The sequence below is a fragment of the Elephas maximus genome, chromosome 3 (genome assembly GCF_024166365.1).
Source record: "Elephas maximus indicus isolate mEleMax1 chromosome 3, mEleMax1 primary haplotype, whole genome shotgun sequence".
Lineage (NCBI taxonomy): Eukaryota > Metazoa > Chordata > Mammalia > Proboscidea > Elephantidae > Elephas > Elephas maximus.
The window spans coordinates 17,698,386-17,724,540 of NC_064821.1; the positions used below are offsets into that span (position 1 = coordinate 17,698,386).

The 26,155-nt window shown below is 39.6% G+C and overlaps 2 protein-coding genes across 2 annotated transcripts in view; both read right to left on the reverse strand.

The window, feature by feature from the left end:
• LOC126070942 (olfactory receptor 7G2-like) overlaps positions 1–26,155 on the reverse strand; it is a 457,831-nt gene that overhangs the window by 341,176 nt on the left and 90,500 nt on the right. The gene's annotated exons all lie outside the window — the stretch shown is intronic.
• On the reverse strand, positions 6,899–7,846 carry LOC126074090 (olfactory receptor 7G2-like). Its single transcript, XM_049881423.1, has one exon. The coding sequence runs from the start codon at positions 7,832–7,834 to the stop codon at positions 6,899–6,901; it is 936 nt and encodes a 311-aa protein (XP_049737380.1). The 5' UTR covers positions 7,835–7,846.

The window sequence follows — 26,155 nt, forward strand, 5'->3', positions numbered from 1 at the left end:
TTACAAGCAAGGACGGCGCGACTACATCTCACATACTTAGCACATGTTGTCAGGAGGGATCAGCCCCTGGAGAAGGACATCATGCTTGGCTAAGTAGAGGGTCAGTGAAAAAGAAGAAGACCCTCAATGAGATGGATTGACACAGTGGCTGCAACAATGGGTTCAAGCATAGCAGCAACTGTGAGGACGGCACAGGACCGGGCAGTGTTTCCTTCTGTTGTGCGTAGGGTTCCTTCTGTTGTGCGTTAGGAACCGACTCGACGGCACCTAACGGAACAACAACATGGTCTTGCAGAAGAACAATCAAATCTGTCTGGGAGGGAGTGCAGCCAGAATGCTCCTTAGAAGCAAGAATGGCAAGACTTCTCACCTACTTTGGAAATGTTATCAGTAGGGACCAGTCCCTGGAGAAGGACATCATACTTGGTAATGTAGAGGGTCAGAGAGAAAGAGGAAGACCCTCAACGAGATGAATTGACACAGTGGCTGCAACAGTGGGCTCAAACACAGCAATGATTGTGAGGATGGTGTAGGATTAGGCAGTGTTTTGTTCTGTTAAACATGGGATCACCGTGAGTTGGAACTGAGTCTATGGCACCTAATGACAACAACAACTATTATTACTGCAAAATTACTAACAAAATTTCAAAAAATCAAATCCAGCAAAGTTGAAAAAAGATAATGCTTTCTGTCAAATTTGGTTTAATTCCAGGAATGCATAGTTGGTCCTTTGTCCATATAACAGCGTTTACTTCCACTCTTCTTTAGGTCTTTACTCACAAGTCAGCTTCTCTGTGAAGTTTCTACTGGCCCACTTATCTAAATTGCAATGCCACCTTATTTTCTTCCTCTCTTTCCTGATTTATATTTTCCACGGCACTTATCACCATCTAACTTTCCATGTTTTTCTATTGCATCAAGTTGTGTTCTCTTGGGAAGCACAATTAGCATGCCAATGCTTTGTTAGTGCTGCTGAGATTAGCATCTTGAAAGAGAACTGAAGAAGGTAGGACTGGGCAGAGGGAGAAAGTGAGTTGTGATACAATCCAAAAGAGAGTCTCCACTGACCCTCCAGGACATTCTTGAGCAGAACAAGAGAAAAGGCTGGAGAGAAATAGAGTGAAAACACTTGTGTTCATCACCAAAGCACTAAAGGGTATGCAAAACAAGCCACACACCTAAAGAAGTTTGCAAGGCATATAACTGATAAAGCATTAACATCCCAATTAAATAAAGAAATCTTATAAATTAATAAGAAAAAAGCTATTCAATAGAAATATCATAAACAGATATTCCAAAAGGGGAAAGGTAATGTCCCATAGCATGTGAGATGACTCTCACCTTCATAATAAGAGAAATGTTTGTCAGTTGAATAATAGTCTACATCCATCAGATTGTTAGACTACAAGAATATGTGTTGATTATGTGGATGCAAGGCACATCCGGTCAGAGTGTAAATTAGCTCTGCCGCTTGAGAAAACTCTTTAAAGTACCCAAATAAAAATGGTGTTCCCCTATGTCCAATAACCTACTTCTCCTCAAGTATAATATTCTTGCTTATTTCCACCAGGAGACATGTACGAGAATATTGAAATAGCTTTATTCATAAAAGAAAAAAACTAACTAGCAAAATTTCTGTCAACATCAAAAAAGGAGAACTTTTGTGATGTTACTTTACGTAATGTGAAAGTATGAAGCATTGAAAATAAAAGAGGTAGTGTTACTCCCAATCACAGGTTTGAATTTCAAAAACACAGTGATGGGAAAAACAACTAACATGGAGAATTCATACATGCAGATTAAGCATTTAGGACCAGATCCATTCAATGGGGAAACAAAAATCTCTTCAATAAATGGTATTAAGACAACTGGATAGCCACATACAAAATAAATAAATCAAAATAAAGGTGTATCCTTGCCTCATACCATACAGAAAAGTTAAGTCAAAGTGGATCAAAAAATATAAGGCCTAAAACTGAAAACCTCTTTGAAGAAAACATAGAGGCAAATTTTCATGAGCCTGGATTAAGAAATAGTTTCTTAAAAAAGCACAGGTCACAAACAAAAAGGTAGTTATATTGGAATTCATCAACATTAAATATGTTTGTCCATCCACTCACATTATCAAGCGAGTGAAGAGGCAACCATAAAATGGGAAAAATATTTACAAATCATATATCTGATAAGAGTTTAATATCAAGAGTATGTCATGAATTTTTAAAATTCAACAACAAAAAGATAAACCCTATAAAAATATGAGAAAAGAATTTGAAAAAATATTTTTCCAAAGAAGTTATACATATTGCCAACAAGCACCTAAAATGATGCTCAACATCATTAGTCATCAGGAAAATGAAAATAAAATTCACAATGAGATACCACATCACACCCACTTGTATGGTAATAATAATAGTAATAAGAATAATAATTTCTCAATTTGCACTCATGATGACCTTATGTGTTACAGAGTAGAATGGCATTATAGGGTTTTTTTTGGCTCTAATCTTTATGGAAGCAGGTTGACAGGCCTTTCTTCTGTGGTGCCAATGAGTGGATTTGAACTGCCAACCTTTAGGTTAGCAGCTATGAACAAATTGGGCCACATAGAGGGCTTATAAAAATAATAACAATAAATAATGATAAGTGAAAATAAGAAGTGTTGGTAAGGTTGCAAAGAAATGGGAAACCTCATAAAATGCTCGTGGGATTTTAAAATGGTGCAGCTATTTTGAAAAATAATCTGGCAGTTTCCCAAATGGAAAAATATAAAGTTACAATTTGACACAGCAATTCCATTCCTAGGTATACACCCAAGAGATATGAAAACATATGTCCACACAAAAACTTATACAGAAATATTTATAGCTTTATTATTCATAAAATACAAAAAGTAAAAACAACTCAAATGCCCATCAACAGATGAATGGATAAACAAAACGTGAGGAAACCATACAATGGTATATTACTCAACTACAAAAAGGAATGAAGTACTGATGCATGCTATAACATAAAAGAGCCTTGAAATTATGCTACCAGACACAAAAGTCCACATATTATAAAATTTTATTTGTATGGAATAACAGATTAGGGAAAGCTATAGAGACAGAAAGAAGATAAGTGGTTGCCAGAGTTGGGGAGAGAAAGGATTGGAGAGTGGCTGATTAATAGATAACGGGGTTTCCTTTTAGGGGATGGAAAAGTTCTGGAGCTGGGTAGTGGTGATTGTTGCACAAAATTGGAATTTACTTAGTGCTGTTGAATTGTAGTTTTTTAAATGTTTTCAATGGTAATTTATGTGATGAGTATTTTATTACAGCTAAAAAAAAAAAGAAAGAAAAAATGGCTAGATTTCTAACAAGTTCAAAAAGAGTCAGATTTGTTTAATAGATATATACGGGGGTGATAAAAAGGTGCAGTTATATCCTATGAAAATGTCAGTATGTGTAGGACAAATACTCTCAAATCCTGGCAATTTCATAGGATTCACCGAATAAAAGAACATCAAAGAAATGATACAGAGTTCAGGAGGTGAGGAGTGTGATATGATTGGGAGACTGCTCAAGTGCATGCTGTGGTGACGATAATGCTTTATTTATTCATCTGGTGATAAGTATTGTCTTAGTCATCTAGTGCTGCTATAACAGAAATACCGCAAGTGGATGGCTTTAACAAAGAGAAATTTATTTCTTCACAGTAAAGTAGGCTCAAAGTCCAATTTCGGGGTGTCAGCACCAGGGGAAGGTTTTCTCTCTGGGTTGGCCTTCTCGTCAATCATCCCTTGGGCTAGGAGTTTCTCTGCACAGGAAACCTGTGTCCAAAGGACATGCTCTGCTCCTGGCACTGCTTTCTTGGTGGTATGAGGTTCCCCTGTCTCTCTGTTTGCATCTCTCTTTTATATCCCAAGAGATTACCTCAAAACACAATCTAATCTTATAGGTTGAGTCCTGTCTAACACAACTGCTGCCCATCCTCTCTCATTAACATCATAGAGACAGGATTTACAACGTGTAGGAAAATCACACAATACCAGAAATCATGGCCCAGTCCAACTGATACACACATTTTTGGGGGGATTTTTTTCTTTATACTTCAATCCCTGACAGATATATATTTTGTCATTATCTTGCTACTTTTTAAGAACTACAGACACATTTCACACACTAATTTGTATATGATATTTTAACAAGTAAAACTGAGGAAAGGTCTTTCATACTCCAGATTCTAAACACATTCTCCTATGGTCTTCTAATATGAAAGTCATGCTTCTCAGACTTGGGCACATCAGGATCCCAAAAAGAACTTATTAAAAACAATCATCCTTCATCTGTCTCCCCAGAGATTATAAGGTAGTAGTTCTTGGGTGAGGTCCAGAAATCTGCCATATGAACAGGGTCTCAGGTGGCTCATCACTGCAGGAGTTCTGCGGACATCAATGGAGGAAGCTCAGCACTAGAAGATACGTTACGTGTCTGTCCTCCAGGAATGTTACTAAACATAACCCCTCCCCTGAACCTTCTACCCTCTTTGATGAACAGAAGACTTTCCTGCACTCCCTTGGCTCTCCTCTGAGGCCCCCGTTGTTCTTGCCTCCACACCCATAGAGAGGATTATGACTTCTAGTCCAGCTTTTTTGTAGTTGTGGGAAAAGTCGTCTCCTTAATCATGCCAATTTACCTTTTCTCCTGTCCTATTTTACACTCAACATGTCTTCCTCAAAGTAAAGATCTTGTTCATAGAAAAACTATTTCCCTCATAAAGAGACATCACCCTTTTGCTGCCCTATGGACATACGATATCCCAACTACTTTTTATGCCTCTGGAGTTCTTTGGGAGTATGGTTTTCTCACTGCAAGTATTTGCTGCCCTTCAGTGAGGTCTTGCCTAATAGCAAAAGGTGAAAGAAACCTAGTTGAAGCAAAATACCTGGAGTACGAGGCTTGCAAGTAAGGAAGTGCAATCAGGAAGTGTGATTGGATTAAAATTTTATGTCTTTTGGCCTTTGTACCTCCTAGATAAGCCTTGTAAGAATATTTCTGGTTTCCTGAAATTTTTTTTTTTGGTTGGGGAGAGGGTGGGAATTGTATTACTTTTTTTGAGTGTCGTCTTTGGAAAACCAGAAGTTCCCCCATGTAATGGAAGGTGCCCCACCGTATTTTCAGCAACCAAAACTCACTGGGACAGACAGTCACCCATCAATCGGTAGGCTTGAGAATGCAACAGGTTTATTATTATAACCATGTAGTGCCAGATAATATTTGTCAAAATCCATATTATCAACCAAAAATTTAAACACACTCCATGACTCACATGATATCAAGAGAAAATAAAATTCAGAGCAGAAAATAATAGGATCACCAAAAGGTTAAAACGTTTTGGACAAGAGGTCCAAGATAGTAGCCAATACTCTAAAACTCTAGTGATTTGATTAATTTTACTCAAATGGAGTCTGTAGACTGCGCCAGAGAAGAGTAAGAAGCACAGCAAGACAAGGTGACTAAGGAAAAATGTAGAACTCACATCAGTTCTTTTCAATAAATTAGTTAGGAGAAGTCAAACCAAATAAGGTGCCAGAAAAATATTACCAGCTTTTATCATGCCTACCCAAGAATTATTCATTTGACTGTATAATTAAGACTAGAAAAAGCCTGTGATAGATGTTAAAATAAAGGCAAGCAAATATAATTACTGATGCAAGTGCAAAAATATGTGAGAGCAAAAGGATTGCATAACTTGTGAATATTGGCAAGAAATGGAACACAATGATACTAGTTCAGTTTTACTGAGTACTTACTATGTGGGAGGCGCTGTATTAAGTGCTTGTAGTGGTTTGGGTTGACTTCCCAATGGAATTGCACTCCAAACGGTCAGCTTAAGTCTCGTATAATGACCATTTTCCCCAGTATCGGGAATTAAATTAAGAAGGGGCATATGCTCCTATTCTCATTGGTGATGGGAGAGTATATTAGTTTCCTTTGGCTGCCATAAAAAATTACCAAAAAGTTGATTGCTTAAAAAGAGAAATTTATTATCTCACGGTTCTGAAGGCTGGAAGTCAGAAACAAAGGTGTCAGCAGAGGTATACTACTTAGAAGAGTCTAGTGGAGAATCCATTCATTGCCTCTTCCAGTTCCAGAAAGAGCTTGGTGGCTCCAGGTGTTCCTTGGCCTGTGACCATATCACTCCAACCTCTACTTCTATGGTCGCATTGCCTCCTGCTTTTCTCTGTGTCTTCTGCACTATGTTATAAGATTATGTGTGATTGCAATTAGGCCCATGCGGATAATCCAGGCTTAATCTCCCTCTCTGCCAAGACCCTTGGTCCAATTAAGGTAACAGTAACCCTCTTATCATGTCAGTAATATTCACAGGATCCAAGAATGAGGATGTGGAAATACCATTTTGGGGGCAACCACCTAACCTACTACAGGAGGCATGTCTTCTGATGACTGCATCAAAAAGTCTATTAACAATAGGCCTAGGAAGGACAGTAAGTTCTCTCTCTGAGTATTGTGTGTGGTATTATATCTGCATCTGCTACAAAAATCCAGAGACCATGAGGGAAATTAGTCCTGGGATGAAGCCACCACATGTAGGACTAATGAAGCCCTACTGTCCTATTCCTGTAGATTCCCTATCTCTGAAGTCTTTCTAATGAAAGATAGCCCTTTTCATTTTTTGAGCATATTAGTGCCTGAGATTCTTTTAATTATTAGCACCAAAGTCTTTTTCACTGGTGATGTTCAAATATTTTACAATCATCTAAAACCCCTGAGAAAATATAATTACCATTTTGTAGATGATGAAACTATGTGCTGTTGATGCTGATGCTGACCAGCAGGGAGAGTTTATCAGTGATAGGTCTTAGTATAATTAGTGAATTGGCACAGATGACACATCACTAAATAGAAGGCATCCTACCAATGAGTTTTCTCAAGCTTCCTTTTATGTCCCTGTTCCTTAGGCTGTAGATAAAAGGATTCATCATTTGAGGGATCACAATGTACATCACTGAGGCTACTGCAGTCCGCTTGGGAGAGAGTGCAAATGCAGAACTGAGGTACACACCAACAGATGTCCCATAAAATAAAGAAACAACAGAGAGGTGAGACCCACAGGTGGAAAAAGCTTTATGCTTTCCATCAGCTGATGGCATTCTTAAAACAGAGGAGATAATTCGAGTGTAAGAGAATATGATCCCAGAGAGAGGAACACCACCCAATATGCAAGCCACAAAATATATCAGGATGTTATTGATGAGGGTACTGGAGCAGGCGAGCTTGAGGACCTGAGGAAGTTCACAGAAGAACTGAGGGATTTCAAGATCTGTGCAAAAGGACAGCTGCAAAACCATCAGACTGTGGAGCAGTGCATCCACCATACTGATGAACAAAGAAAGTAGAACTAGCAGGCTGCAGAAGCAGGGGTTCATGACGACTGTGTACTTCAGTGGGTGACAAATGGCCACATGGCGATCATAGGCCATAGCTTCAGGAAGAAAATTTTCAAAACCACAAAAAGCCTGGACAAAGAAAATCTGATTGAGGCAGCCTGTATAAGTGATGCTCTGATTCTGCGTCTTGATATTCACCAGCATCTTTGGGATGGTAGTTGTACTTAAACAGATGTCAGTAATGGACAGATTGGAGACAAAGAAGTACATGGGAGTGTGCAGGTAGGAGTCAGAGCTAACAGTAAGGACAATGAGCAGATTTCCAAGGACAGTGACCATGTACACGGCCAGGAATAGGCTAAAGAGGAGAAGCTGCAGTTCTGGATCTTCTGTCAGTCCCAGGAGAAGAAATTTTGAAACACTTGTTTGGTTCCTGGGTTCCATATTGTTGATGAATCTGATGGGATGACTGGGTGACAAGACAATCAAATGTGTGGTCACTGGACCAACAGCAGCAGTAGCAGCATCACCAGAGGCAAACATTATCTTGGGGAAGGAAGAAGAGGAATGGAGGGGGATACAAAAGTGGTAAATTCTGTATGCATATTATTTGGTTATTCAAAAAAATTAAAAAAATAAAAAGACCTGAAGCTAATCTAGCAGAATGTCAACATTAATTTCTTCTGGAAAGGGGTGGGAGTGGTTATTTTCTTATTACACTATCCGTGCTTTTATGATCATTTTAAATATTTAGTAATTTTATAAATAGAAATAGACTTAGAAGGCAGCCTGATAAGTCAATCTGGGTCTCCATCTCCTTCCCCAAAGATCAGAAAGGGCAATGGAGATAATACAAACATGTACTAAGAACCAGGAAGATAAGATGGAGCTGACAAACCCTCCTCTGCCATTACCACCACAAGATCGCAAGTAAATGTCAGAAAATTTTGTAACGGTCATCTTGTTTGACAAAGGTTAGGGTTCCGCTCAACAGGAAAATCATCCTTGCAGTTGCAGAGACAGAGCAAGAGACTAGCAGAATGAGAATTCTTTGATATTGGTGCAAAGTTCTAAGAAAACCTGGCAAGTAAAAGACAGACAAGCAAGATTCCCATGGAAGACTTGGTTTCAGTCATTTCCTGCATGTACTCTCTTCACATGCATCATTCTCCTGGATGCCCTTTTCAAACACTAACTTTCCAAATATTAACTAGGGGACTTTAAGTTACCTGCCTGGCTGAGGAATGATACCTGACATCTGCTCTGGATGCAGAAGACAGAAGATATGTCCTCAGGAAGGACAGAGAGTCTGAGTGAAGCACTAGACTCCTGGGCAAAAAGGGTCATCTCTGAGAAGAGGGTCATGTGTCCTTACAGGGGAAGAACTCTAAAGTGAGATGTTCCAGGCAGCCTGTTTGGAGTTTCTCTATCCCTGGAGGCTCAATATCCAAAGCTCCTCATTAGCCCAACACATTTATTGTCATTCTGATTGCAAGGCAGTAAAAATCCTAGAAGACCAAGACTTTAGAAGGTGGAGTTCAGGATTGTTGATTTCCTATGAGACCAGCTTCATGCCATTCACTTCGCTGCACCTGTTGTGCTCACCTCCATGTCACATACATTGTATAGGCGGACCCATCATCATTTTCCAATTGGATTCCGATCTTTTCTTCTTAGGTACAACAAAGGACATCTCTATCTAATCAACGGTATCAGGAAAACCAAATTCAATATTAGGTGTGTATGAGTCGGAATCGACTCGATGGCAGTGGGTTTGGTTTGGTTTTGGTTAAGTACAGTTTTTTTTATATGCGTGAATATGAAAATATATAAATATAGCTAATATAATGTAGAAATGCAAACTCAGGAGTGTTTCTTCTAAGAATAATGACTGTTTCCTGAAACTTAGCCTATCTTTTGTGTATTTTAAAAGGATATTCTAACCTATCCCCTGATCAGTTTTGCCCCTGATCAATATAAGCAGATCTAGATCTGTTACTCCCTATTTAGAATTCTATAACCACCTTTTCCAACTTCCTTACATTAGTTTAACATACATTTTTCTTTATATTGGGAGGACGTGGGTTGAAATCAGGGCTTTTGATTTTTAATAGAGTTGTGAGAAATTATAATGTGACAGGAACAACATTAAAAATGTGGTTTATCCATATTCAGTAAATTTTGTTAGATTTTAACCAAAATTTAACAGATGAAGATTGTGTTTTAAGTGAATATTCACTTAGAAACTTGTCGTTTTTTTAATTCAATATTTTCATGTGTTTATGAACTTATTTTACCACTATTTCTATAGGTAAAGAAATTTAATCTATGGTTATTTGATATATTAAAATCAACTTGAGACAAATTGGCATTGTAGTGTTACCCGTTACCATCTTAACTCCATTCACTTCAAATATGTGCAATAATAGATAAAACATAATAAGATATACCTGGGCTCAGAGAGTAGGCATGGCCAAGTTGGCAGAGGAGCCCGATGCCTCCAGTGGCCCCTCTTACAACAAAGACCCCCCAAAACAAGTGATTCAATTATATATATGACAAGCTAGGAGCCCTGAATATCAAAGGCAAAGTTAAGAAATCAGACTGAGTGACAAGGGGAGGGAGAGACAGTGCAGAAGCAGCAAGAAGTTGTCGGACATGACTCTGTGGGGTGCAGCCCCAATTCCCTAGCAAGACCCCTGGGGGTCCAAGTCAGCATGTAGAACCCATGTACGCCTTCGGAATCTGAGATATAAGAGCACTCTCGGAACAAGATAAGTGATTTTGTCTAATTTACAGTGCAGATCTAATAGCTCCTCCTGTGAAAGAACTCTCCCCCATCTATCTGATCCCTCCTCCCTTTGCCCCAGCCAGCTTCAGCGACAGTTGATTTCCCTGGGCCTGAGTTACAGCCTGCTGCACTCCCTGAGCCATTCACCTGGTCTGGGAGAAGGAACAAATTGACAAAAGGGGGAAAAATAATCTGCCGGCTTCCCTAATCTGAAAACTTAGAGCAGAAGCAGCTCCTGTCCAGGCACAAGCAGTCCACAGATTTTGAATGTCTTTCATCCCTGCATGGACCCAGGTGGCCCCAGTACAGCAGAAAGGATCTCGTAAATATATTTCAAGGGTGAATGTCCTTGAGGTTTGACTATAACTGTTTCAGCTGTGCAGTGGAGAGGCCGGTTTTTGATGTTTGACACTGCTCTGCATATTAAACAGGGACCTCACCTACTCATAGCAGGGACCTAAGGACTGGTGGCTCCACCCACACCACCAAGTCACTCTTGACAGGGGGTCCATGGATAAGTGGTGCCTCCCAGTTCTTACAGTTAAAATAATTGGGTGCCTATGGTATGGCTGCTGAGCCCACCAACCAGTGCACTCTATAGAACAGAGACTAGACTTTCTCAAAGAAACTTGGAGGAAGGTTGTCAGGCCCTGCCTTCCACAGAGTGTGACCTCCTGCTGCAACCAGAAACCTGTGCATACACCAATCACCACTGCTCCACTAAGATCGTAGGTCAGGAGGTGGGCCAAGATGGCAGTATAGACAGATCCTTCCAGTGAGCTCTCTTACAACAAAGACAAAAAAAAAAAAAAAAACAAGTGAAATGAATATATTTATGACAAGCTAGGAGCCCTGAACATCAAAGGCAAGGTTAGAAAATGAACTAAGGGGAAGGGGGAGAAAAAGACAGTTCAGAAGTGGAGAGGAGTTACTGGACCTGAAATGCCGAGAGCTCTCAGGCACCATCCCCAGAAGTGGCTGAGGCAGTTTCCTCAGGGAGAGGTAGCCAGCCACACAGCCTACTCACACCTCTGGAACCTGAGAAGAACTGAGCTTTTGGCAAAAGCTAAGTACTAAGTATTTGGGTATATTTTATTGTGCCCCTGCCACCAAGCCAGCTTCAGTGGCTGTTGATTTACCTGGGCCTGAGATAGGCCATGTTGAGCACCTATAGCCATCCTCCAGGCCCTGGAGAAGGAATAAATTCACATTTGGGGGAGAAGATAAGTTGCCAGCTCCGCTATCCTGGGGAGCTCAGGCAGAAGCGGCTCCTGTCCAGGCATAAACAGTGCATGGACTTTGAGTACCTTTCCTCTCTGCATGTGCCTGTGTGGCCTATTTCAGGAGAATAAGCTCTTGTTGGCAGACTACAGCTGTTTCAGCTATGCAGTGGAGAGGTGGGTGTTTGGTGATGGACATTGCTTTGCTTATCAAACAGGGTCCTCACATACCCACATCAGGGGCCTAAGGAATGGTGGCTCCATTCAGGTCACCCAGCCACCCACAGCAAGGATCCAAGGATAACTGGTACCTCCCAGTCCTTACGACCAAATACACTGGGTTCCCATGGTCCATCTGCAGAACAAACCCACCTATACACTCTAGGGAACAGGGACACTCTTTGCTCAGAGACACTTGGGGGATGATGCTCAGCCCCCTGCCTTGTTCAGAGCATGAGCCCCTGCTGCAACCAGATACTGGTACCTACACCAATCACCCCTGCCCTCTGACACTATAGGACAGAGCCTGTACCACGCACTTGATGAGCAGCTACCTGGACACCTGAACTGAATTCATACAAGAAAAGTGAATGGACTCCTAGACTGATATACCTGATAACACCTCTAGCCATCTGAGAACAGGAGGTCAGAGCCCCAAATGCAAAAATAATCAAGCTAGCTCACTCAAGCAACCCATTGGGCATATCAAAACAAAACAAAGCAAGAAGCTATGATACAGTAAGCAAACAGAAAATAAACTAATGCAATAACTTATAGATGGCTCAGAGACAACAGTTAGTATCAAGTCACATAAAGAAACAGACCATGATCCCCTCAACAAGCTCTCAAAACAAAGAATCAAGGGATCTTCTAGATGAAAGTGCATTCCTGCAATTACCAGAGGCAGAATACAAAAGATTAATATACAGAACCCTTCAAGACATCAGGAAGGAAATGAGGCAATATGCAGAACAAGCCAAGGAACACACAGATAAAGCAGCTGAAGAAATTAAAAAGGCTATTCAGGAACCTAATGAAACATGTAATAAGCTGGAAAAATCCATAGTCAACAATCAGGAATTCAGTAGATTAATAACAAAATTACAGAAGTAGACAACTCGATAGAAAGTCAGAGAAGCAGATTTGAGCAAGTGGAAAGCAGAATTTGTGAACTTGAAGATAAAGCACTTGGCACCAATATATTTGAAGAAAAACAGTTAAAAGAATTAAAAAAAAAAATGAAAAAACCTTTAGAATCATGTGTGACTCTATCAAGAGAAACAACCTACAAGTGATTGGAGTACCAGAACAGGGAGGGATAACAGAAAATACAAAGAGAGTTGTTGAAGATTTGTTGGCAGAAGACTTCCCTGATATCATGAAAGATGAGAAGATATCTATCCGAGATGCTCTTTGAACTCCACTTAAGGTAGATCTTAAAAGAAAGTCATCAAGACATATTGTAATCAAATTTGCCAAGACCAAAGATAAAGAGAGAATTTTAAGAACAGCTAGGGATCAATAAAAAAGTCGCCTACAAAGGAGAGCCAAAAGGAAAAATCTCAGACTACTTGGCAGAAACCATGCAGGCAAGAAGGGAATGGGCTTACTTACATAAAAAAATAGAAGGAAAAAAATGCCTGCCAAGAATTATATATCCAGCAAAATGCTCTCTCAAATATGAAGCTGAAATTAGGACATTTCCAGATAAACAGAAGGTTAGGGAATTGGTAAAATCCAAACCAAAACTAGAAGAAATACTAAAGGGATTTCTTTGGTTAGAAAATCAATAACATCAGGTATCAACCCAAGACTAGGACACTGGGCAGAGCAATCAGAAGTCAACCCAGACAGGGAAATCACAAAAATAAATCAAGATTAAAAAAAAAATGCTCAAAACAGTGTAACAGCAATGTTATTACATAAAAGAAGACAACATTAAAACAATAAAGAGGGACTAAGAAATGTTGTCATAGATCTTCCATATGAAGAGGAAGATAAGGCAATACAAAGAAATAAAATTTAGGTTTAAATTTAGAAAAATAGGGGTAGATAATTAGGTAACTACAAAGGAGACAAACTATCCTACACATCAAAATAAAATACAAGGAAAAAACAAAGACTCAGAAGAAACAAAATCAACAACAATGAATATAAGCAAAGGACCATATATAAAGACAATCTACTCAGCACATAAAATTATGTGGGAAGAAGAAACTGTCAGCAACACACACAAAAAAAGACATCAAAATGATAGCATTAAATTCATACCTATCCATAATTATGCTGAATGTAAATGGACTAAATGCACCAATAAAGAGACAGAGTGGCAGAATGGATCAAAAAACAGGATCTGTCTCTATGCTGCCTACAAGAGACACACCTTAGGCTTAGAGACACAAACAAACTAAAACTCAAAGGATGGGAAAAAATATATCAAGCAAACAACAATCAAAACAGACCAGTAGTGGCAATACTAATTTCTGACAAAATAGACTTTAAAGTAAATTCCATCATAAAGGATAATGATTAAAGGGACAATATAAAATTATTTTTTTAATTTTATACCAAGAAGATAAAACCATATTAAATATTTATGCAATGACAGGACTGCAGGATACATAAGACAAACTCTATCAACATTGAAAAGTGAGATACACAGCTCCACAATAATAGAAGACTTCAACACACCATTATCAGTGAAGGACAGGACATCCAGAAAGAAGCTCAAAAAGACACCCAAACCAAAACCAAACCCACTGCCATCGAGTCGATTCCGACTCATAGTGACCTTAAAGGACAGAGTAGAACTACCCCATAGAAATTCCAAGGAGTGCCTGGCGGATTTGAACTGCCAACCTCTTGGTTGGCAGCCGTAGCACATAACCACTATGCCACCAGGGTTTCCAATAAAGACATGGAAGATCTACATGCCACGGTAAACCAACTTGACCTCATAGACATATACAGAACACTCCACCCAACAGCAACCAAGTATACTTTCTTTTCTAGTGTGCATGGAACATTCTCTAGAATAGACCACATATTAGGTCATAAAGCAAGCCATAGCAGAATGCAAAACGCTGAAATATTACAAAGCATCTTCTCTTACCATAAGGTCACAAGTGCAAATCAGTAACAGAAAGAACAGGGAAAAGAAATCAAAACCTTGGAAACTGAAAAATACCCTGCTCAAAAAAGACTGGATTATAGAAGATATTAAGGATGGAATAAAGTAATGCATAGAATCCAATAAGATGAAAATACCTCCTATCAGAGCCTTTGGGACACAGGGAAAGCAGTGCTTAGAGGTTAATTCATATCAATAAATGCACACATAGAAAAAAGAAGAAAGGGCCAAAATCAAAGAATTATCCCTACAGCTTGAACAAATAGAAAGAGAGCAACAAAAGAAACCGTCAGGCACCACAAGAAAACAAATAAAAAAATTTAGAGTAGGGCTAAATGAAACAGAAAACAGAAAAACAATTGAAAGAATTAATAAGATCAAAAGCTGGTTCTTTGAAAAAATCAACAAAATTGAAAAACCATTGGCCAAACTGACAAAAGAAAAACAGGAGAGGAAGCAAATAACCCGAATAAGAAATGAGATGGGCTATATTACAACAGACCCAACTGGAATTAAAAGAATCATACCAGATTAGTATGAAAAATTGCACTCTAACAAATTTGAAAACCTAGAGGAAATGGATGAATTCCTAGAAACACATTACCTACCTAAACTGACACGAACAGAGGTAGAACAACTAAATAGACCCGTAACAAAAGAAGAGATTGAAAAGGTAATCAAAAAACTCCCAGCAAAAAAAAAGCCTTGGCCCAGACGGCTTCACTGCAGAGTTCAACCAAGCTTTCAGAGAACAGTTAACACCCCTACTAGTAAAGGTATTTCAGAGCATAGAAAAGGACGAAATACTCCCTAACTCATTCTATGAAGCCAGCAAAGCCCTGATACCAAAACGAGGTAAAGATATCACAGGAAAAGAAAATTATAGACCTATATCCCTCATGAACTTATATGCAAAAATCCTCAACAAAATTCTAGCCAATAGAATTCAGCAACATATCAAAAAAATAATTCACCATGACCAAGAGGGATTCAAACCAGGTATGCAGGGATGGTTCAACATTAGAAAAACAATTAATGTAATCCATCATATAAATAAAAGAGAAGAATCACATGATTTTCTCAGTTGATGCAGAAAAGGCATTTGACAAAGTTCAACACCCATTCATGATTAAAAAAAAAAAAAAACTCTCAGCAAAATAGGAATAGAAGGAAAATTCCTCAACATAATAAAGGGCACTTATACAGAGCCAATAGCCAACATCATCCTAAATAGAGGGGGCCTGAAAGCATTCCCCTTGAGATCGGGAACCAGACAAGGATGCCCTTTATCACCACTCTTATTCAACATTGTGCTGGAAGTCCTAGCCGGAGCAATTAGGCAAGATAAAGAAATAAAGGGCATCCAGAGTGGCAAGGAAGAAGTAAAAGTATCTCTATTTGCAGATGACATGATTTTATACACGAAAAACCCTAAGGAATCCTCAAGAAAACTACTGAAACTAAAAGAAGAGTTCAGCAGAGTATTGGGATACAAGATAAACATACAAAAATCAGTTGGATTCCCCTACACCAACAAAAAGAACATTGAAGAGGAAATCACCAAATCAACACCATTTACAATAGCCCCCAAGGAGATAAAATACTTAGGAATAAATCTTTCCAGGGATGTAAAAGACCTATACAAAGAAAACTACAATACAGTTCTGCAAAAAACCGAAAGAGACCTACATAAGTGGGAAAACACACCTTGCTCATGGACAGGAAAACTTAACATTATAAAAATGTCTATTCTACCAAAAGTGATCTATACATTTAATGCAATTCTGATCCAAATTCCAATGACATTTTTTAATGAGATGGAGAAACAAATCACCAACTTCATATGGAAGGAAAAGAGGCCTCAGATAAATAAAGCATTACTGAAAAAGAAGAACAAAGTGGGAAGCCTTACTCTACCTGATTTTAGAACCTATTATACTGCCACAGTACTCAAAACGGCTGGTGCTGGTACTGGTACAACAACAGATACAGAGACCAATTGAACAGAACTGAGAATCCAGACATAAGTCCATCCACACATATAAGCTGTTGATATTTGACAGAGGCCCCAAAACAGGTAAATGGGGAAAAGACAGTCTTTTTAACAAATGGTGCTGGTATAACTGGATATCCATCTGCAAAAAAATGAAACAAGACTCATACCTCACATCATGCACAAAAACTAACTCAAAATGGACTTTGTCAAATCTAAAACATTAAAGATCATGGAAGAAAAAAATAGAGACAAGACTAGGAGCCCTAATACATGGCATAAACAGTATACAAAACACTGGTAACAACGCACAAACACCAGAAGAGAAACTTGATAACTGAGAGTGCCTAAAAATCAAACACTTATGCGCATCCAAAGACTTCACCAAAAGAGTAAAAAAACAACCTACAGACTGGGAAAAAAAATTTGGCTATGACACGTCAGATCGGCATCTAATCACAAAATCTATAAGATACTACAAAACCTCAAAAACGAAAAGACAAATAATCCAACTAAAAAATCGCAAAGGATATGAACCAGCACTTCCAAAGAAGGCATTCAGGCAGCTAACAGATACATGAGGAAATTCTCATAATCATTATCTATTTGAGAAATGCAAATCAAAACTACAATGAAATGGCATCTCATCCCATCAAGGTTAGCATTAATGCATAAATAAATAAATAAATGTTGGAGAGATTGTAGAGAGATTGGAACATTTAAACACTGCTGGTGGGAATGTAAAGTGGTACAACCACTTTGGAAATCGATTTGGTGCTTCCTTAAAAAGTTGAAATAGAACTACTGTACAATCCAACAATCTTACTCTTTGGCATATATCCTGGAGAAATGAGTCCTCACATGAATAGATACATGTACAGCCATGTTTATTGCAGCACTGTTTACAATAGCAAAAAGATGGAAACAACCAAGGTGCCCATCAATGGATGAATGGGTAAACAAGGCAGGGGACTGACAACCGCCCCTCAGTGTCTGTGAGGAAAGCCTGTCCCTATTCCCTAGGGCATGTAGGTAGGTGAGCTTTGCAGCTGGAATATGGGCACCCAGTGCTGTTGGCTGTAAGAGCTAAGAGGCACCACTTACTCTTGGATCCCTGTAATGGGTGGCTAAGTGGTGTGGTTGGAGCCACCAGTCATCAATCCCCTGATGTAGGTAGGTGAGGACCCTGCTTAATAGGCACAGCAATGTCAAATATGAACGTGTCTGTCCACCATATAGCTGAAACAGTTGAAGTTAGACTTCAGGTATATACCCTGTTGCACTGTGCTAATGAGGGCCTATGTTGTTGCAAGGGGCCCACGCAGCTCTCTGCAGGGGTGAAAGGCATTCCAAGTCCATGGACCCCATATGTCTGTGCCTAAGCAAAGGAGCTGTTTCTGCCCTGAGTTCTCGGCTTTAGGGGAGCAGGCAGATTATTACTTCCCTCTTTGTTAATTTGTTCCCTTTCCAAGGCCAGGAGAATGGCTCTGGCTGTATGACAGTTTCTACTTCCAGCCCAGAGGATGCAGACAGCTTGGACCCAGAGCAGAGTGGGGACCGAGCAGTTAAGTGGGAGAGAGGTTTCTCCCAAAAGGGTATTGTTTGATCTGCAACGTAGGTTAGACACATGAACTTATTTTTTGCCAATTAAGCACCACTTTTAACTGATTCTGGACGCATGAAGAGATGTGAAAAATGCATCCTGAATGCCTCTCCTTGTGTCACCATACTCATGCCAGTAGATTCAGCCTGCAGGATGCCGGTTCTCGCTTGGTCAGGTCTGACAACTCCTTGCTGCTTCTGAACCATCTCTCCCTCCCCCTGCTGCTCAGCCGGATTCCTCAACTTTGAGTTTGATGTTCAAAGCTCCTAGACTGTCATATATAATTGATACACTTTTTTTTTTTTTTAATCTTTGTTGTAAGAGGGACCACAAGAAGTGTCTGACTACCCCGCCATCTTGGCCACACCTGCAAGGGAAGTTTTGCTGAAAATCATTCAAAAGAGGCTGCAACAGTATATTGACAGAGAATTGTCAGAAATTCAAGCCGGTTTCAGAGGAGGGCATGACATCATTGCTGATGTCAGATGGATGCTGGCTGAAAGCAGAGAATACCAGAAAGAAGTTTACCTGTGTTTTATTGACTATGTTAAGGAATTTGACTGCATGGATCATAACACACTATGGATAAAATTGTGGAGAATGGAAATTCCAGAATACTTATTTGTGCTCAGGAGGACTCTGTACATGGATCAAGAGACAGTCATTTGAACAGAACAAGGGGACACTGCATGGTTTAAAGTCAGGAAGGGAGTGCGTCAGGGTTGGATCCTTTCACCATAACTATTCAATCCGTATGCTGAGCAAATCTTCTGAAAACCTGGCCTATATGAAGAAGAATGGAGCATTAAGATTGAGGAAGACTCATAACCTTCGTTATGCAGATGACACAACCTTGCTGAAAGTGAAGAGGACTTGAAGCACTTACTGATGAAGATCAAAGACCCCAGCCTTCAGGATGGATTACACCTTAACATAAAACAAAACCCCTCACAACTGGACAAATAAACAACATGATGATAAATGGAGAAAAGATTGAGGTTGTCAAGGATTTCATTTTGCTTGGATCCATAATCAACACCCACAGAAGCAGCAGTCAAGAAATCAAAAGACACATTGCATTGTGCAAATTGGCTTCACAAGACCTCTTTAAAGTGTTGAAAAGCAAAGATATCACCTTGAGGACTAAGGTGTATCTGACCCAAGCCATGGTATTTTCAATCGCCTCATACACCTGTGAAAACTGGACAGTGAAAAAAGAAGACAGAAGAACTGATGCCTTTGAATTGTGGTGTTGGCAAAGAATATTGAATATACCATGGACTGCCAAAAGAATGAACAAGTCTGTCTTGGGGAAAGTACAGCCAGAATGCTCCTTAGAAGCAAGGATGGCGAGACTGCGTCTCACATACTTTGGACATGTTACCAGCAGGATTCAGTCCCTGGAGAAGGACATCATGCTTCATAAAACAGAGGGTCAGTGAAAAAGCGGAAGACCGGTAACTGGTGCAGTGACTCTGTGGTACAATGACTCTGTGTATTCCTTCCCTCTGCTTTTGATGCTTCCTGTGTCATTCAATATTACAGTCATAGAACCCTTCAATATTACAATCTGAGGCTTGAATTTTTATTTAGCTCTTTCATCTTGAGATGTAGAGCATGTTCTTTGCTTTTCGTTTTCTAATTTCAGGTCTCTGAACATCTCGTTATAATACTTTGTCTTCCCGAGCTGCCCTTTTAAATCTTCTGTTCAGCTCTGTTACTTCCTCATTTACTCCATTCACTTTAGCTACTCCATGTTCAAATGCAAGTTTCAGATTCATTTCTGACAGCCATTTTGGTCCTTTCTTTCTTTTCTGTCTTTTAAAAGGCCTTTTACTGTATTCATGTATGATGTCCTTGATGTCATTCCACTACTTGTCTTCTCTTCAGTCATTAATGTTCGGTAGGTCAAATCTCTTCTTGAGGTGGTCTCTAAAGTCAGGTGGAATATACTCAAGGTCATACTTTGGCTTTTGTGGACTTGTTTGAATTTTCTTCAGCTTCAACTTAAACTTGTTTATGAGCGATTGATGGTCTTTTCTGCAGTTGGCTGATGGCCTTGTTCTGGCTGATGGTATTGAGCTTCTTCATCTTCTATTTCCACAAATGTTCCTGACATCTGACAGCTTCCACATGTGTAGTAGCCATTTATGTTGTTGCAAAAAGATGTTGTTAGGTATTGTTGAGTCAGTTTTGACTCCTAGCGACCCTATGTACAACAGAACAAAACCTCACAATTGTTATGCTTGAGCTGATTGTTGCAGCCACTGTGTCAATCCAACTTGTTAAAGATCTTCCTCTTTTTCACTGACTTTTTTACTTTACCAAACATGATGTCCTTCTCCAGGGACTGGTCCCTTCTGATACCATGTCTAAAGTATGTGAGATGAAGTTTTGCCGTCCTTTCTTCCAATGAACATTCTGCCTGAATAAGTTGCTGGTCTTGCAAAATTCTGTCATGTGATCTCTGGCAACTTTACTATCACCCAGGCCATATTTTCCAACTCCTGATCCTTCTTGGTTTCCAACTTTTGCATTTCAATTGCCAGTAATTACCAATGCATCTTCACTGCATATTTGATCAATTTCATACTGTGGAAGTTGGTAAAAATCTTCAATTTCTTCATCTTTGGTCTTAGTGGTTGGTGTGTAAATTTGAATAATAGTTGTATTAACTGGTCTTCCTTGTAGGCATAGGGATATTATCCTTTCACTAACAGTGATGTACTTCAGGATAGATCTTGAAATGTTCTTTTTGACAATGAATGCAACACTGTTCCTCTTCAATTTGCTATTTCCGGCATAGTAGAGTATATGATTGTCCCATTCAAAATGGCCAATACTGGTCCGTTTTAGGGCATTAATGCCTAGGATATCAATCTAGTGTTTTCCATTTCATTTTGGATGACTTCCAATTTTCCTAGACTCATGCTTCATACATTTCACATTCGGATTATTAATGGATGTTTGCAGCTATTTCTTCTCATTTTGAGTCATGCCTCATTAGTAAATAAAGGTGTCATGGATTGAAATATGTCTCCCTAAAAAAGTGTGTGTCAGTTTAGCTGGGCCATGATTCCCAGTATTGTGTGATTTTCCAGTATGTTATAAATCCTGCCTCCATGATGCTAATAAGGCAGAACGGGCAGCAGTTGTGTTAGTGAAGCAGGACTCAGTCTACAACACTGGTTTGTGTCTTTAGGCAATCTCTTGAGATATAAAAGAGAGAAGTGGGCAGAGAGATGGAGGACCTTATACTACCAAGAAAGAAGTGCCAGGAGTGGAGCTCATCCTTTGGACCTGGGGTCCCTGTGTGGAGAAGCTCCCAGTCTGGGTGAAGTTTGATGAGAGGGCCGATAGAGAGAGAAAGCCTTTCCCTGGAGCTGATACCCTGAATTGGACTTTTAGCCTACTCTACTGTGAAGAAATAAATTTCTCTTTGTTAAAGCCACCCAGTATTTCTGTTAGAGCAGCACTAGATGACTAAGACAGAAGGTCTTGAAAACCTTATTCTATCCTCATCATTAAGGTAAACTCTACTTTGAGGAGGCAGATCTTCCCCAGTCATATTTTGTGTGTCTTCCAACCTGGGGGACTCGTCTTCCAGTACTGTATTAGACGGTGTTCTGTTGATAATCATAAGGTTTTCTCTGTCTTCACCTGGAAGCTCTGCTGTAACCTGTCTACTGCCACCACAGGACAAAAACTGACAGATGAGTGATGGAATATATGTAAAATAATGTGAACTAATATAATTTTGCTAAATTTATGGATGAAGAACCTGAACTTAGAGAAATGCAATAGAATATCAAACGCTATACAGCTATCACAGAGCAGAGGTAGAATTCAAACACTAGTGGTCTGATTTCAAAATTTTCACTCTTAATCACTATGATTTCTGGTCTTCTGTATTCAAAGAACTCTGCCAGTGTTTCTGGGTTACTCATTATTTATATCTCTTTGTCAAATTCCCACAGCTTAAGCCCAAAGCAGGTGCAATGTTACAAATAACTTCCGACCCCAGCTATTCTGGAGTTAGGGAAACCTTCTCAGGTTAAGGGCTGTGGACAGAATTTTTTAATACTTGCAGCATCCAGACTTTCTGGAGTTACTGAGATTGAAAATGACACATCTGACAAACTATTGCCCTGAGATAATCTTTCAACCTTAATCAGTAATTATTTCGATTGTTCTTCAAGAAAATGCTGATGAAATTCTGCATGTCTACAGGTTATTCTGTAAACACTGTTCTGGTTCTGCTTCTGAGGTAATGCATAATTTCTAGTGACAAACTATGGTATATAACCTGTGAAAGATTTTTCTTCTTGGGAACATTTTTCACTCTCTAGTCAGAAGTGTTGTCCTGATATATAAATCATATATTTTAAAAAATCTTTGATAAATTTCTATTATCAGCTTAACATTCTTTTTATTTTAACAGACCGTAAGGCTGCCCTCACTTCTGACACTAGCTTGAAGTTCAGGTTCCTCAGGCCACCCTCATTTCTGACCCATTAGCTAAAAATTCAGTGGTTCCCCTGGCCCCCTCAGGTTCTGTAGGTCACTAGAACAACTCACAGAACTCAGGAAAGCAATAGGCTTATGATTACAATTTTATTATAGTAGAAGGATACAAAACAGAACCAGCCAAAGGCAGAGATGCATAGTATGAGGTCTGGGATGGTCACAAACATGAAACTTCTGTGTCTCCAGGGACACTTAACCTCCTGGAACATCAATGTGTGACAGTTCACAAAACATGGACAGCCAGAGAAGCCAAGCTCACCTAAGCTTCAGTGTCCTGAGTTTTTATTGCAGTTTTATTATATAGGTAGGTCCCTAAGTTGTGCAAACAGTTTGCACTTGACTACTAACTGAAAGGTTGGCTGTTCAAACCTATCAGCAGTGCCGTGAATGAAAGGCCTAGAGATCTGTTTCTGTAAAAATCACAGCCTAGAAAATCTTATGGAGCAGTTCTATTCTGTAACACATGTGGTCACCATGTGTTGGAAGCAACTTGCTGGCAATGAGTATGGGATTACATAGACATGATTGATTGAATCAATAGTCATGTGTTTGAACTCAATCTTCACCTGTCACCCTCTTTGGAGGTCAGGCTGATATCAAGCGGCTCAAAATTTCAACCACCTAATCATGAAGACAGCCTTTCTGGCATGATAACCCTATGCTGAGTCATCCCTTTAACATTACTTGTGAAGGGGTCAACCATAAGTCACTTTGTTATCACAAACTATCACGTGTGGCCCCAGGCCCACTATGAATAAAAAGGCAGTCCAAAAACTCATACCGCCCAAAGACTAGCAACAATAGCCAGGTCTATCTTTGTGTAAAATTAATTCTTCATCACACTCACATCAGTGGAAAGAAGATATTCTTAAGAGTTTCCTCAAAGCCCCCATCATGTCCTTGTTCCTCAGACTGTAGATAAAGGGGTTGAGCATAGGCATGACTATAATGTACATCACTGATGCTATTGCACTCTTCCTGCCAGAAAGAGTAGCTGCAGAGCTAAGGTAGACCCCAAAAACTGCCCCATAGAACAAGGAAACAATAGAGAGGTGAGACCCACATGTAGAAAAAGCTTTATACTTTCCTCCAGCTGATGGAGGAGTAATGGAGGAGGAAATTTGAATGTAAGAAAATGATCCCAAGGAGAGTAACACCACCCCAAACACTAGTCACAAAAAATTCTAGGATATTATTGATGAGGGTATCCAAACAGGCCAGCTTGAGGACTTGACCAGGTTCACAGAAGAAGTGAGGGATTTCCAGGTCTATGCAGAAGGACAGATGCAACACCATCAGACTATGGAGCAGGGCATTCATGATGCTAATGAACAAGGACGGTAGAATCAGCAGGCCACGGAAGCAGGGATTCATGATGACCGTGTACCTCAGTGGCTGACATATGGCCACATAGAGGTCATAGGCCATTGCTGCAAGGAGACAATTTTCCAAACCAGCAAAAACCAAACCAAAGCAGATCTGAGTGAGGCAGCCTGTGTAACTGCTGGATTTGCTCTGTGTCTGAATGTTCACCAGCATCTCGGGGACCGTGGTGGTGCTGAAACAGATGTTATTGAAGGACAGGTTGGAGAGGAAGAAGTACATGGGGGTGTGGAGGTGGGAGTCTGAGCTGATGGCCAGGATGATGAACAGATTTCCAAGCACAGTGGCCAGGTATACGGTCAGGAACAGCCCAAAGAGGAGGGGCTGCAGTTCTGGATTCTCCGAGAGGCCCAGGAGGAGGAATTCTGCTATATCTGTTTTGTTTTCTAATTTCATGTTGTTGTTAAGTCTGAAAAAAAAAAAAAGTAGAGGAAATGAGACAGATAACAGATCCCTTCTTTTAGAGAAACTGTAGGATCTATATTGTGAAACAAAGTGAATATTAGAAATCTCTCTCTCTCCCTGTTCCTCTCTACCTCTCTCGGTTGCTCTTCTTTTTCCCTCTTCTCATTTCTTTTTTCACTACCCATCTACCACATTTTATTCAAGTGTCTACACATTTCCACATTTGCCAACTAACAGAAATAAAGTAGGGAATGATATATAATTTCTCCCTGAGAATTTTTTACCCTCCTTCAAACTATCAGCAAAAATAAAATAAAAATTTTAAAATGTTACATCAGTTAAATGTTAGAGCAGTGGTTTTAAAAGTTGGTATTGCATCACAATCAGCTGGAGGGCTTGTTAAAACCCTTGTTAAAACCAGATGTTTGGCCCCATCCTCAGAGTATTGGATTCAGAAGGTTGGGTATGGGGTCAAGGGTTTGCCTTTCTAACAAATTCACATATGTTCTACTGATGGTCTGGAGTCCATACTTTAAAGAACACTGTTCTAGAGCATGGACAACCAACTCATTTGTGATTGGAGCAGACCTGGAATGATTAATGAGGAAAATGAAGGTCCAGCTCATTAGTGCACTGTACAGTGGGCTGTCTGAGCGTTCAAGTCCGTGACTCCACTTAGCATCTTAATTGTCAGTGAGTCCTCAAAATCTGCCCTTTTCACTTCCCATTTCTATTTCACTATCTCCTTATTTCACATTGTCCTTTTCAGAATTAATTGTAATATTATCACCACAGTAAATGTAGTAATTGTTATACACTGCTATTATCACCACCACGAACACGGATTGCCAGGCTCTTCACCTCTATTAAATGATTTTATTATTTCAACAGACCTGTGAGTTAGGTACTTCTATCATTCTACATCTTCCCCATGATCTCATGTAGCTGAGATAAGGTTAAATTACAGTACAAAGTACCTGGCTCTCTGGTAACAGATGATGTGAGATTTGAACTCAGGATGTCAGACTTCAGAGCCGACCCCATAACATCATGTGATATGACCCCTAAGTATGATAGAACTAGGTATCCTGAAAGGTCAATCAGATTTCATCACTTGCCTCTTGAAGAATTCCACCTGAATAAAGACCCAAGTGTTTTACCTGGTCATGAAGATCTTCTACTCTCTGACCACATAAGTAGTATCTAGCAGGTAACGGCATTAAACAGGACCACTCACACTCAGGACTTGAGGTCAAGAGAGAATATGCTACCTGAAACCTTAAGTTGTTAAGGCTATTATGTCTGGAAGACTTTCTTTTCTCTCAAATGATAGAAGATTAAAACATTTTTCTCCTGAGGTGACATGTAGCATTTTTTTTTTTCTTTTTCCAAATCAGAAGACTGGAAGGAATATTGAAACACATGGGGTCTTGACAAAAAGGCAATAAAAAAGCAACGATTTGTTGACTTACTGAATTCTAGGATGAGAAAGATAAATACTGCCCACACAAATGCCCAAGTGCCTTGAATTTAATATTGGGAGTAGGAGATCGGCAAGTCAATCTTAGGAGGTGACCAGACATTGAGCAAAGTACACCTGAACACCTGAAAAGCCTTTATACTTGTGGGGCTTAAAAAATAGAATCAATATAAATTGTTTAGCAAGAAGCCTCACCCCTGGAGTGAAGTACTTGTTTTTAAGGTTATCAGGAA

Bases quoted from the DNA above. Each gene is read 5' to 3' on its own strand.
- LOC126074090 (XM_049881423.1), bottom strand. From the start codon at position 7,834: ATGGAACCCAGGAACCAAACAAGTGTTTCAAAATTTCTTCTCCTGGGA.